Source organism: Oncorhynchus clarkii, chromosome 5, assembly GCF_045791955.1.
Source record: "Oncorhynchus clarkii lewisi isolate Uvic-CL-2024 chromosome 5, UVic_Ocla_1.0, whole genome shotgun sequence".
NCBI lineage: Eukaryota > Metazoa > Chordata > Actinopteri > Salmoniformes > Salmonidae > Oncorhynchus > Oncorhynchus clarkii.
Genome location: NC_092151.1, coordinates 54,511,397 through 54,523,672, shown reverse-complemented (window position 1 = coordinate 54,523,672; position 12,276 = coordinate 54,511,397). Strand labels below are relative to the sequence as shown.

General features: G+C 44.3%; 1 protein-coding gene across 3 annotated transcripts in view; it reads left to right on the top strand.

Moving 5' to 3' along the window:
- The window catches only part of LOC139409009 (FYVE and coiled-coil domain-containing protein 1-like), a 44,999-nt gene that overhangs the window by 9,965 nt on the left and 22,758 nt on the right, over window positions 1-12,276 (top strand). For all 3 annotated transcript variants that reach the window (XM_071153624.1, XM_071153622.1, XM_071153623.1), the window contains exons 4-10: window positions 1,285-1,410; window positions 2,585-2,691; window positions 3,434-3,577; window positions 3,711-3,804; window positions 4,002-6,515; window positions 6,732-6,824; window positions 11,317-11,435. In XM_071153624.1, the coding sequence (XP_071009725.1) occupies window positions 1,285-1,410; window positions 2,585-2,691; window positions 3,434-3,577; window positions 3,711-3,804; window positions 4,002-6,515; window positions 6,732-6,824; window positions 11,317-11,435 (3,197 nt within the window). The remainder of the gene's footprint in view (window positions 1-1,284; window positions 1,411-2,584; window positions 2,692-3,433; window positions 3,578-3,710; window positions 3,805-4,001; window positions 6,516-6,731; window positions 6,825-11,316; window positions 11,436-12,276) is intronic.

Genomic DNA, 12,276 nt, shown 5'->3' with positions numbered 1-12,276 from the left:
CTTTCTTGATACACATGGGAAACTGTAGAGTGTGAAAAACCCAGCAGCATTGCAGTTCTTGACACACTCAAACCGGTACGTCCGGCACCTTACTACCAAACCCTGTTCAAGGGCACTTAAATATTTTCTCTTGCCAATTCACCCTCTGCATGGCACACACATACACAACCCATGTCTCAAGACTTAAAAATCCTTCTGTAACTTCTCCCCTTCATCTACATTGTTTGAAGCGGATTTAACAGTTGACATCAATGAGTGATCATAGCTTTCACCTGGATTCACCTGGTCAGTCTATGGCATGAAAAGATCATGTGTTCCTAATATTTTGTACTCTCTGAGTATAAATGTGAACAGGAGTAATAGTGACCAGTAGCAGGATAAAATAGATTGATACTATTGGTAATGGAAATCAATAATCAATGTATAGTAGTGTAGTGGTTGTAATACATCTGGTCAATAGTAATTTTAGCAGCAGCGTAGGTGTGAGGGGGAGCAGTAGTTGTGAGCCATTTAAGTCTTATGGCCAGGGGATAGAAACTGTTTAGCAGTCTGTTGGTCTGAGCCATGATGCACCGGTACCATCTGCCCGGATGGGAACAAGGCCCTAGCACGCAATGACTACATCAAGCTTGTGACTCTACAAACAGGTTGGATGCATTTGCGGTTAGTTTTGGTTTTGTTTCAGATTATTTGCTGCCCAATATAAATGAATGGTAAACAATGTATATTTTCATTTTGGAGTCACTTTTATTGTAAATAAGAGTAGAATATGTTTCTGAACACTTCTACATGAACGTGGATGCTGCCATGATTACGGACAATCCTGAATGAATCATGGATAATGATGAGTGAGAAAGTAACAGATGGGCAAAGATCATACCCCTAAGCCATGCTAACCTTCCCTGTTATTGGTAATGGAGAGGTTAACATGTCTTTGGCGTATAACCTTTGACCCTCTAACTTTCTTACTCATCGTTATTCACAATTCATTCAGGATTATCCATAATCATGGTAATTACTGCACTGTTAGGAGCTAGTAACACAATAATGTTGCTGCACCTATCTGCTAAACTGTGTACACATCCAATAAACTTTGATTTGATTTAGGGGTGGTTTCCCAGACACCGATTAAGTCTAGTCCTAGACTAAAAATCTAATCTGTCTCCAGAAGAATCCAAGTCAAATCAAGGCCAACCTGCTATGTTCACCAATATGACATTGTTCACATCGCTAAACAGTATGTCATGTAAGATTTATTGCCAACACGTCATCTACACTATTCAGTTTGACCAGAAGGAGAAGACAACATTTCTTGGCACCAGAAAAGACTACTGGGATTATTTCAGCGACTGTCTGTCCAAGATCAAAGGCGCCAACGATGGTATCCGCTTTGTCAAATCCATCCCAGAGGTATGGAGATCTGCACTTTTAAAAGTCAATTATAAGGATTGTCAGCTGTTGATACACAACGTTTAGTAGTAATTCATATGTAATGTTGTTGTCTCTGCAGAGTTTTTTTTGCCACCGTTTTATGGGTCCCAGCAAACACTGTCACCATTTCTGTGTAACCTCTATCTAAAGTTATGTATAATATTACAGTTTTGGGTCTTAATGTTTGTTTGTTTTTTTACCTAATGTGAAATAATGAAGGAACAAATATACTTGATCTACAAGACACATATTTCACAACAGTGATTGAAGGGATTGAAATCGACCTGATCGCTAATACTCCTGACATTGCAACTGTCATGGATTGCTTAATTAATGTTTATGCATTCAGTTCTCTGTCTCGCTGATAACTAGGTAACTGCCAAAATAAAGGAAACACTTGAGTAATTGAGCGATTTTAAAAAGTATATTGAAAGCAGGTTCTTCCACACAGGTGTGGTTCCTGATTTAATTAAGCAATTAACATCCCATCATGCGTAGCGTCATGTATAAAAATGCCCAGTTACCTATTATTTGGGCTACCATGGCTAGAAGAAGGGATCAGGGACTTTGAAAAAGGTGTCTCAAAGGAGCATATGGGGTGTGTGTGTGTCTGTGTGACAGTGACAGTCACCAGATCTCAACCCAATTGAACCCTTATGTTTTCCACCACCATCAACAAAACACTAAATTATGGAATTTCTTGTGGAAGAATGGTGTCGCATCCCTCCAATAGAGTTCCAGACACTTGTAGAATCTATGCCAATTTGCATTGAAGCTGTTCTGGCGGCTCGTGGTGGCCCAACACCCTATTAAAATACTTTATGTTGGTGTTTCCTTTATTTTGGCACTTACCTGTTGTTAAAAGGACATGGGGGAATTTAGCATTCTGCTGGGTGGTGGACACTAGCCATGAAACACAAATACTCTTTGTAAGCAGGATCTACACAACAGATGTTGCTGAATATGGATGAATTATAAACCACTTTTGAGGAATTAAAATGTCTGACAAACGTTGATTTGAACTATCCTTTTAACGGACATGTTCAGGAAGCACATATGCTCATTGTAGGCCTCATTGGTGCTGCAGCTGAACAGCTATCACATATATTTGCTGTACAACACTGTGAATATGTTATTTACTTCCCCCTTCCAGCTGAAGACATCTCTGGGGAAGGGCAGGGCTTTCATTCGCTACTCCCTGGTGCACCAACGACTGGCCGACACTCTGCAGCAGTGTCTGATGAACCAAAGGGTAACCAGGTAAAATTCAACCCGGCACAGGATTTACAGAGGTCATGGGTTAAAAACCCTGAGGCATAGAGGGGTTCATCTCTCAAATACGTATCACATGTGGGAATGGCAAAGTGAGCAGAAAATCTCAAACCTGACACCACTTCTGGAACAGTTTTAGGGGTTGAACGTGGATGCGTAGGGTCAAATTTGTGGAACATAATCATGTTTGGCTAAATTAAGGGACTGTTAGCGTTTTGGTTGAAGTGACACTTCATTAGACATAGACTACTGTTCTGAGATTTGGACTGATCTGACGGTAAGTTCATTGTTTCGAGTAAACATCATTTCCTTTCATTTCTCTTCCCTTGTGGGGTTTTACTTCTATAAATGTATTTCTCTGTTCCTCAGGTGAGTAAAGAGAGTGTGCCTGTACTATGGCGCCAAAGGTTACTGGAAGCAGTGTCCAGTGGGTTTTGGAGGGGTTGACATGTTTTCAGATGTAGTCAAGATATATTGTACAGATCTGCTTCTCGAAAAGTTGCTTCTCCCTTCGTAAAGAGTCGTGTCTGTGTGCTCGATGTACTTGTGAAATGTATCTGTGTGTTTACAAAAGGGATGTTCATTTTTCATATATGCACTGTAGTTTTTGTGAGGGCCAAGGTAATTGGATATAACCAACAAGCTAAGTATATTAGTGAAGGTATTTCTATGTGAATGTGTGTATTTCTCCTTTCATTTTATCGATATGCTTATCTTCTTCTCTGTGCAGTGACTGGTACTATACTCGCAGCCCTTTGCTGAAATCTCACCTCGGTGTTGACATCATAAGTCACCTGTATGAGCTCAACGAGGTCCAGTTTGACGTGGCCTCCAGCGGTCATGACCTTGACTCGTCTTGGCCCACCTTCGCAAGGTAACCAATCACAAAGACAGAGTGGTTTATAATACATCCCATTCTCCAGGTGCTGTGTATTGGATTGAAGAATTGATGTAGATTAAAACGATACTTGATGATGTCACCTCATCACGTGTTTTCTGAACTCCAGGAGGACACTGGGCATGCCCAACTCACCTGGCCACATGTGGAAACCACCCAGTCGCAGCTCTAGCATCAACAGTCTGGCCAGCACCTACTCACAGGTACTGACACAGCCTGCCTTCCTCCTCAAAGCTTTTATTCTGCTGGCACTATTATGAACTGGTCATATCTTACCATATCATATTGCTAGTCCTATTGCTCAGATTATACCATATTGAAACGTAAAACCATAAACTGAGTGGTGTCATCTGCACTCAATCTAATACTCTCTTTCCCCAACCACCCTAAACCACCGCAGCAGGCTCATGAGTTCCTTGGCAGCCCTGACAATGGCCCAAGCATGCTGAGCGAGTTGAACGAGTTGTTGCCTTCCAGCGTAGAGGTGGGTATGTTGGACGAGCTCCGCCTGGAGCTGGACCAGTCAGAGCTGAAGCAGCGGGAGCTCCTGGACAGGGTACAGCAGATGGGGGAGGAGGGTGCTGAGCTCAGACGTGTGGTGGTGGAGCTACAGAGGCAGCTGGACGTGTCACTGACCGCCCAGGAGAAACAGCAGGGAATGCAAGGGACCCTGAAAGACCTGGAGGCACGGGAGGAGGCCTTGTCCTGCGAGCTGGCAGCCCTGAGGGCCGGGGAGAGGGCCAGGGAGATCGAAAATCGGCACCTTCAGGAGAAGCTGGCAGCCGCAGAGGGGAAGAACGTAGAACTAATGACCAAACTGGATGGGGTGTTGGATGAGAAGGGCCAGCAGGCGACTAGCTACTTTGACTCGGCACAGAAGATCCATGAGCTACTGGACAGACTGAAGGAGGCTGAGAGGGGGAAGATAGAGGCTCTAGCAGAGGGAGAGGATAGGAGGAGACAGGCCGACAGGCTGGCAGATGAGCTAAGGGTCAAAGAGGTGGCAGAAAAGAAGGATGAGGCCAAGCTCGAGTCGCTGTCAAAATCCATTGCAGAGGGGAACGCTAAGTTTGCGGAGTGTGCAGAGGAGCAGCGTAATGCCATTGACAAGCTGAAGTTGACATTGACTTTGAGAGAGAAGGAGGTCAACAACCTGCAGAGGCAGCTGCAGGACCTCCAGTGTGTTCTGGAAGAGATGGAGAGACAAGCAGAGGAGGCCAGAAACAGAGCAGAGGAGGAGAAAGAGGAGATCCAGGAAAGCATATGCAGTCTGAAAGAGGCCTTGGAGGTGGAACAACTCTACCTGAAGGAGCAGTTGAAGAGCAGAGAGGCGGAGCTGCTCTCCAGTATACAGAGGCTTCAGCACCTGGAGGTCCAGAGCCATAGCCTGACAACGGAGAGGGACATCCTGAGCGCCAACCTCTCCAAGCTGGAATCTAGCATCAGGGAGCAGGCCAATAAAATTGAAGAGTACAAGACTCAGTGCACCAACCTGATGGAGCTGAATGGGAAGTTGCTTGACACAGTGAAGAGGAATGAGGAGCTGAAGAAGGAGCTGGCAGAGAGCCGGGCAGCACTGGAGGGCGAGGTGGCTGCTCTCAGGGTGTCTGACAAGCACCTGAGGGGCCAGCTGGACGACGCCAAGGTAACAGTGGATGAGAAGGACAGGAAGTTGCGTGAGGAGAACCGGGCCTTGGACGAGAGTTTACAGAGGGCAGCCATGGCCGCTGCGGTCTCAGATGCCTCTACCAAACGGCTGGAGCAGGAGAACCAAGGCCTGAGGGAGGAGCAGGCTACGGTGAGGGCGGCGCTGAGCTCCATGCAGGAGGAACTGAAGTCCATCCACGGGCAGATTGGAGAGCTGGAGAAGAGCTTGGGGGCATCCCGCAGGAGCGAGGCCAGCCTGCAGGAGCAGCTCAAAGACCGGAAGGCCCAGCTAGAGAACAAGGAGAAGAGCTGTGCAGAGCTCCAGGCCAGGGTGGAGGCCCTGGAGGCCAGAGGAAGGACACTGGAAAAGGCTAAGGCAGATGCAGAAAATGCCTGTGCAAAAAAGACAAAGCTGATAGAGAGGGTCACCACTGAGAAACAGACGGTGGAGAGAACACAGCTACAGAGAAGCTCTGCCCAGGCCAAGGAGAGCCAGGAGGTAGCCGCCAAGCTGACTATGGTGGAGGGCCAACTGGAAGTGAACATGAAGGAGGTGTCCAGGTTCCAGGCAGAAGTGATGGATTTGAGAGTGCAGCTGAAGACCTCTGGGGAGGACAGGATGAGGAGCCAGGCCCAGCTGGAGGTGATGGAGGCCCAGAAAGACGCACTCAGGACCCTAACAGAGCAGCTCAAAGCCCAGACAGAGGCACTTAACCAGAGGCACGTGGCCGAGCTCCTGCAGTGCAAAGAGAGGGAAGAGGCTCTGAGCAGGGAGCGTGACCAGGAGGCAGCCACCCGGTCCGAGTCGGCTGCCGCAGAGGCCACCGCCAGGGGAGAGCTGGCCACGCTAAAGGCCCAAAATGAGAGGCTGGCCATGGAGAATGCTGAGATACGTGAAGGCCTCCACCGGGCCAATACAGAGATGGCAGAGCTTGGGATGACTATCTGTAGACTGACAGCAGAAAGGGAGGAGGCCAAGGAAGGCTGGGCGGGGGAGGCAGACAGGATAGGGGAACTGGAGGAGAGAACTTCCGGGGAGGTGGAGCGGCTGGAAGCCTGCATGGCTGCCATGCGCCAGGAGAACACCGGCCTAAGAGAGGAACTGAGGATGACAGAGAACCTTCCGGGAGCCATGCTGGAGCTGCAGGACAAGCTGGAGAAGGCAGAGGGCCAGGTGAGGAGCCTCCAGGACACCAGTCTGGAGGAGATGGAGGCGGTCAAGTTCCAGATGAGCTCCGAGAGCATGAATCATCAGAACCAGATCAAGGTGAGTTTGGCTGGATTTCTGTCAAAAGCCTGTGACTGGGGGGAAATTGTGATTAATTAGACAATTAATTACTATGTGTGACTCAGAACACATTTACCTCTTTATAAAACAGTGTGCTTTTGCTGTGCAGGAGCTGCAGAATTCTCCTCACTTTCATGTTTTTGAATGACCGATTTGGCACAATTTGAACACTTGTATGTTTTGCTCTCTATCCAGAGTCTGAAAGATGAGCTGGGGAAACTGAGGGTCCAGCTGCCTAAAGAGCAGGAGAAGGTGTCCAGTCTGGAGACCAAAATCTTTGAGATAGAGGTCTGTATCTTCACCTCTTTCATTATTCACATATGATAGAGAACATTATAACAACTATAATGCAATGGTAAATCTTAGCGCTGGCTGTAGCGTTATAGGTTGGGGGGGTCCAAAATATTTTTTTGATATTTTCACAACCAGAATTATGGGCGCAAAAGTTGGCGGTGGCGTGAAAGGGCTGGATTTTGATGAATAAACAGGTTGTGTGTGTGTTGAGGCTTCTCTGGCCAGTCAGAACATGCTCCATGGCTAAATATGTGGTTGCTTCATGTAGTGTATTTACGGTATTTTATGTATTGCGTTGTCATCAACTCCAATTAGAATGTTAGTCCGTTATAGCCTAGTTTATTAAATTCACTAGAATATTGATAAGACCTGAAAAGACACTGTATAATTTTATTCAAATTCTAATAAAAACGAAACAACAACTTGTTCTAAATATGCTATGTCTAACTACAGTTACTGGCACCATAATTACTCCCCAAAGGTGTATAATACAGACCAGGCAACTTAGAATATGGAAGGTTTTACACACATCCAAACATTTCACAGGAGCTGGATAAAGATCCAATATAAAGAGAAAGGGGGAATGTCCACTCACCGTTATACTGCTCACAAATGTAATGTTTTAATAAACATCATGGAACCATCTTATGGATCATATTTGCACTCCTCTGGAAATAGCAGACGAAATTGCATCGCATCCGAACCATGTACATTCTCACCATAAACCCATGGACGGTGAATCTTTCTAATTAAGTTCGTTTTTTTTATCAAATTAAACGAAAAACAATAAATATATATTTTTTAAACCAACAATATTTCTAAATAGGATCGGATCCGAAGCATGATATCATAAATTGCTTCTCTCGTTACATGGCACTGTGTGCACACGTAGGCCTAAATGTCTTAACGCATAAGATTCACACGTCTATACAAAATGCTAGGCTCCTGTCAATTGTATTGTTACCTTCAGTACGAGTTAAAAGACACACCTGCTCATTCAAGAGTTTTTCTTTATTTTTACTATTTTCTATGTTGTAGAGTAATAGTGAAGACATCAAAACTATGACGTAACACATATGGAATCATGTAGTAACCAAAAAAGTGTTCAACAAATAAAAAATATATTTTATATTTGAGATTCTTCAAAGTAGCCACCCTTTGCCTTGATGACAGCTTTGCACACTCTTGGCATTCTCTCAACCAGCTTCATGAAGAAGGCTTTTCCAACCGTCTTGAAGGAGTTCCCACATATGCTGAGCACTTGTTGGCTGTTTTTCCTTCACTCTGCGGTCCAACTCATCCCAAACCATCTCAATTGGGTTGAGGTCGGGTGATTTTGGACAGGTCATCTGAAGGAGCACTCCATCACCCTCCTTCTTAGTCAAATAGCCCTTACACAGCCTGGAGTTGTGTTTTGGGTCATTGTCCTGTTGAAAAACAAATTATAGTCCCACTAAGCGCAAACCAGATGGGATGGCGTATTGCTGCAGAATGCTGTGGTAGCAATGCTGGTTGTCTGCCTTGAATTCTAAATAAATCACAGACAGTGTCATCAGCAAAGCACCATCACACATCCTCCTCCATGCTTCACGGTGGGAACCACACAAGGTGAGATCATCCATTCACCTACTCTGTGTCTCACAAAGACGCATAGATTAGAACCAAATCAAATCAAATGTATTTATATAGCCCTTCGTACATCAGCTGATATCTCAGTGCTGTACAGAAACCCAGCCTAAAACCCCAAACAGCAAGCAATGCAGGTGTAGAAGCACGGTGGCTAGGAAAAACTCCCTAGAAAGGCCAAAACCTAGGAAGAAACCTAGAGAGGAACCAGGCTATGTGGGGTGGCCAGTCCTCTTCTGGCTGTGCCGGGTGGAGATTATAACAGAACATGGCCAAGATGTTCAAATGTTCATAAATGACCAGCATGGTCCAATAATAATAAGGCAGAACAGTTGAAACTGGAGCAGCAGCACGGCCAGGTGGACTGGGGACAGCAAGGAGTCATCATGTCAGGTAGTCCTGAGGCATGGTCCAAGGGCTCAGGTCCTCCAAGAGAGAGAAAGAAAGAGAGATTTAGAGAGAGCACACTTAAATTCACACAGGACACCGAATAGGACAGGAGAAGTACTCCAGATATAACAAACTGACCCTAGCCCCCCGACACATAAACTACTGCAGCATAAATACGGGAGGCTGAGACAGGAAGGGTCAGGAGACACTGTGGCCCCATCCGAGGACACCCCCGGACAGGGCCAAACAGGAAGGATATAACCCCACCCACTTTGCCAAAGCACAGCCCCCATACCACTAAAAATCTCAAATTTGGACTCATCAGACCAAAGGACAGATTACCACCGGTTTTATGTCCATTGCTCGTTTTTCTTGGCCCAAGCGCTTCTTGTTGTTGGTGTCCTTTTAATAGTGGTTTCTTTGCAGCAATTTGACCATGAAGGCCTGATTCACGCAGTCTCCTCTGAACAGTTGATGTTGAGATGTGTCTGTTACTTGAACTCTGTGAAGCATTTATTTGGGATGCAATCTGAGGTGCAGTTAACTCTAATGAACTTATCGTCTGCAGCAGAGGTAACTCTGGGACTTCCTTTCCTGTGGCGGTCCTCATGAGAGATAGTTTCATGTCGCTTGATGGTTTTGCGACTGCACTTGAAGAAACTTTAAAAGTTCTTGAAATTTTCCATATTGACTCACCTTCATGTCTTAAAGTAAAGATGGACTGTCGTTTCTCTTCGCTTATTTGAGCTGTTATTGCCATAATATGGACTTGCTCTTTTACCAAATAGGGCTATCTTCTGTATACCACCCCTACCTTGTCACAACACAAACTGATTGGCTCAAACGCATTAAGAATGAAAGAAATTCCACAAATTAACTTTTAACATGGCACACCTGTTAATTGAAATGCATCCCAGGTGACTACCTCATGAAGCTGGTTGAGAGAATGCCAAGATTGTGCAAAGCTGTCATCAAGGCAATGAGTGGCTACTTTGAAAACTCTAAAATATATTTTGATTCGTTTAACACTTTTGTTATTTCATGATTTTATATGTGTTATTTTATAGTTTTGTTGTCTTCACTATTATTCTACAATGTAGAAAATAATAAAATAAAGAAAAACCTTGGAATGAGTAAGTGTGTCCAAACTTTTGACTGGTACTGTATGTGTGAGGCAGATTCTCAAAAAAATCTGCTTTTGATATGGCATTATAGGAGGACTGAATAGTTTGGAGGAGGTTATCTTTTGCAATCGGACGAGGGTAGCTCTTTGAAAATGGGAATGGATAGCCTACTTGAACAAGAAAAATGCAGGTATGTGAATTGTGAATAATGAAAAAGCATGAGGACAAAAACCTCAAATGTTTCAAAGCGCTCTGTTGACCATTTAAAACCTCTATATTCATAAGCTACTTTTAATATCACTAAACCAGCCTTGATTAAGGGGAAGGTAGGCTATGCTTGTTTTTTTAATCAAATTAAATTAAATCGTTTTTTTATAAACACGATTCACTGTCACAAAAGACGCATCTCTCCTTCCATGGGCACTGTGCATCATGGCTGGATAGTCTGCGCTTTCTCTCTCAAAATCAACTGCGTTACCGTTAAGATGTGCTTTTTGTGGGTCTTAAAACTTCCCATTACTACTGCATGAAATTGTCACTTTTGTGCTTGTTTTTAAGGCAACATCTCAAATATTGACACCCCTCCCACCTCGGCGCAAGCGATCTGTTGTTAGACAGGCAAATTACCGAACCTGGCGTTAGGGCTGTAAAATGCCAGTGCTGCAGTTTTTACACGACGAAATTGCAAACTAACGTGCGTTTGACATAGCGCCAGACGAAAAAATTAAACCACAGTCTTCAATCCCTTATCAAGATAGACCACTTTAGGATACACTGGTGCAGAACAACTGATTGGATAAATGGCATGTCTGTTTAGCAGCTGACACTGGAATAGCGGAAAGAAAGAATCAGTAAGAGGAATTTGTGAAAGATTGTATTGTGTGTAGAAGGAGAGAGTGGATGACAAATCCAGCCGTGGCACATTCATCTTCTTGTTTATGTTTTCATTAGAGAGGCAGAAGAATGAATATGAGAAAGGGAAAAGGGGGCAAAGGTAAAAATACAAAAAGGGGGCGAGAGGAGCAGGGCTGCACACACCTGACTGGGTTAATGAATACCCCGAAGATTAGATTAGCTCAGTGTTCATAAGCCAAGGATGATAAAACTGAGGGCAGGGTGGTGTGAATCTCCTTCCTCTCCCTGCGTAGAGAGTCTGCCTGTACTATAATACTTTGCAATGATTGAGTGAAGAAGGAGAGAGTTCATTTACAAAACATCGCTTCTCTGTAGACTTCTTAATCCTTTGTCTGTATTTAAAGGGGTCAGCAGTTCATCTGTTTACGAAAGCTTTTTTGGTTCTTAAAAAAAAAAAAAACAAGTGTATGTTATGATTATGTTTGATGAAGGGGGTGAATGAGGAGTACTCACGGCTGATTGGAGAGAAGGATGCTCACGTCGCAAAGTCGGAAGCCGCTATTCGTCAGAGTGAGGGTGAGATTCAGCGACTGAGAGACTCTGTCACCAGGTATGGCTATAACCCCCCTTCCATTTACCTCTTCCATTTACCTCTGACCCGTTCATTTCATACAAAATAGTGACTAAAATATTAGTCAAACTCGTGTTTTTCAAATGCAATTGTCGAGACTATAACTGACTAAATAGACACAGAAAAACTATAACTAAACAGAAATGATGTTTCAGTTGACTAAAACGAAGAAAAAAAATATCTCTGTGAATAAAATCGGACTACTAAGTGGACTGGATAAGGTTTTTTGGAGAGATTATGCTTTTCAATGATAACAAGCACAAGCTAACCAGTCACCATCAGACTTCTACTTAGCTACCTTTTGCCTGGTTAAGAAACCCAAGCTGCTTTACAAAATAAAAAACAATAGCAGCATTGAGTTTAATAGTAAAACAAGTCTAGCTATATTTTCTCTCCCTTGAGCATAGAAAAGTAGCCCGTCTTTAAATTTGTAGTCTCGCTCAACCCTCCCACTTTCCTCACTGCATTTCATAGCCAGATTCTGTAGCCAACATGGCCAAGTCTCCCTCTTTCCCTGGTGGAAAACGTCTCGATTCTAGCCCTTACCGTTCAAAAGATATGACCCATTATACGTTAAAGATTTCTATTGTGCGTTGGCGGCCGCCTCTTACGTTCATGATGCATATCTCGGGCCGTTCTAAAACTGGGTTACTTGCGGACCGGACCGTTAACCATATGTTTAGGCCACACCTTGTAATGTCACCTTATTATTATTGTAGGGCCGTGGCGGTCACAAAATGTTGTCAACCAGTGATTGTCAAACAAATAACTGCCTGTCTCACGGTAATTGACCGTTAATTAGCATAAACATGTCTATCAT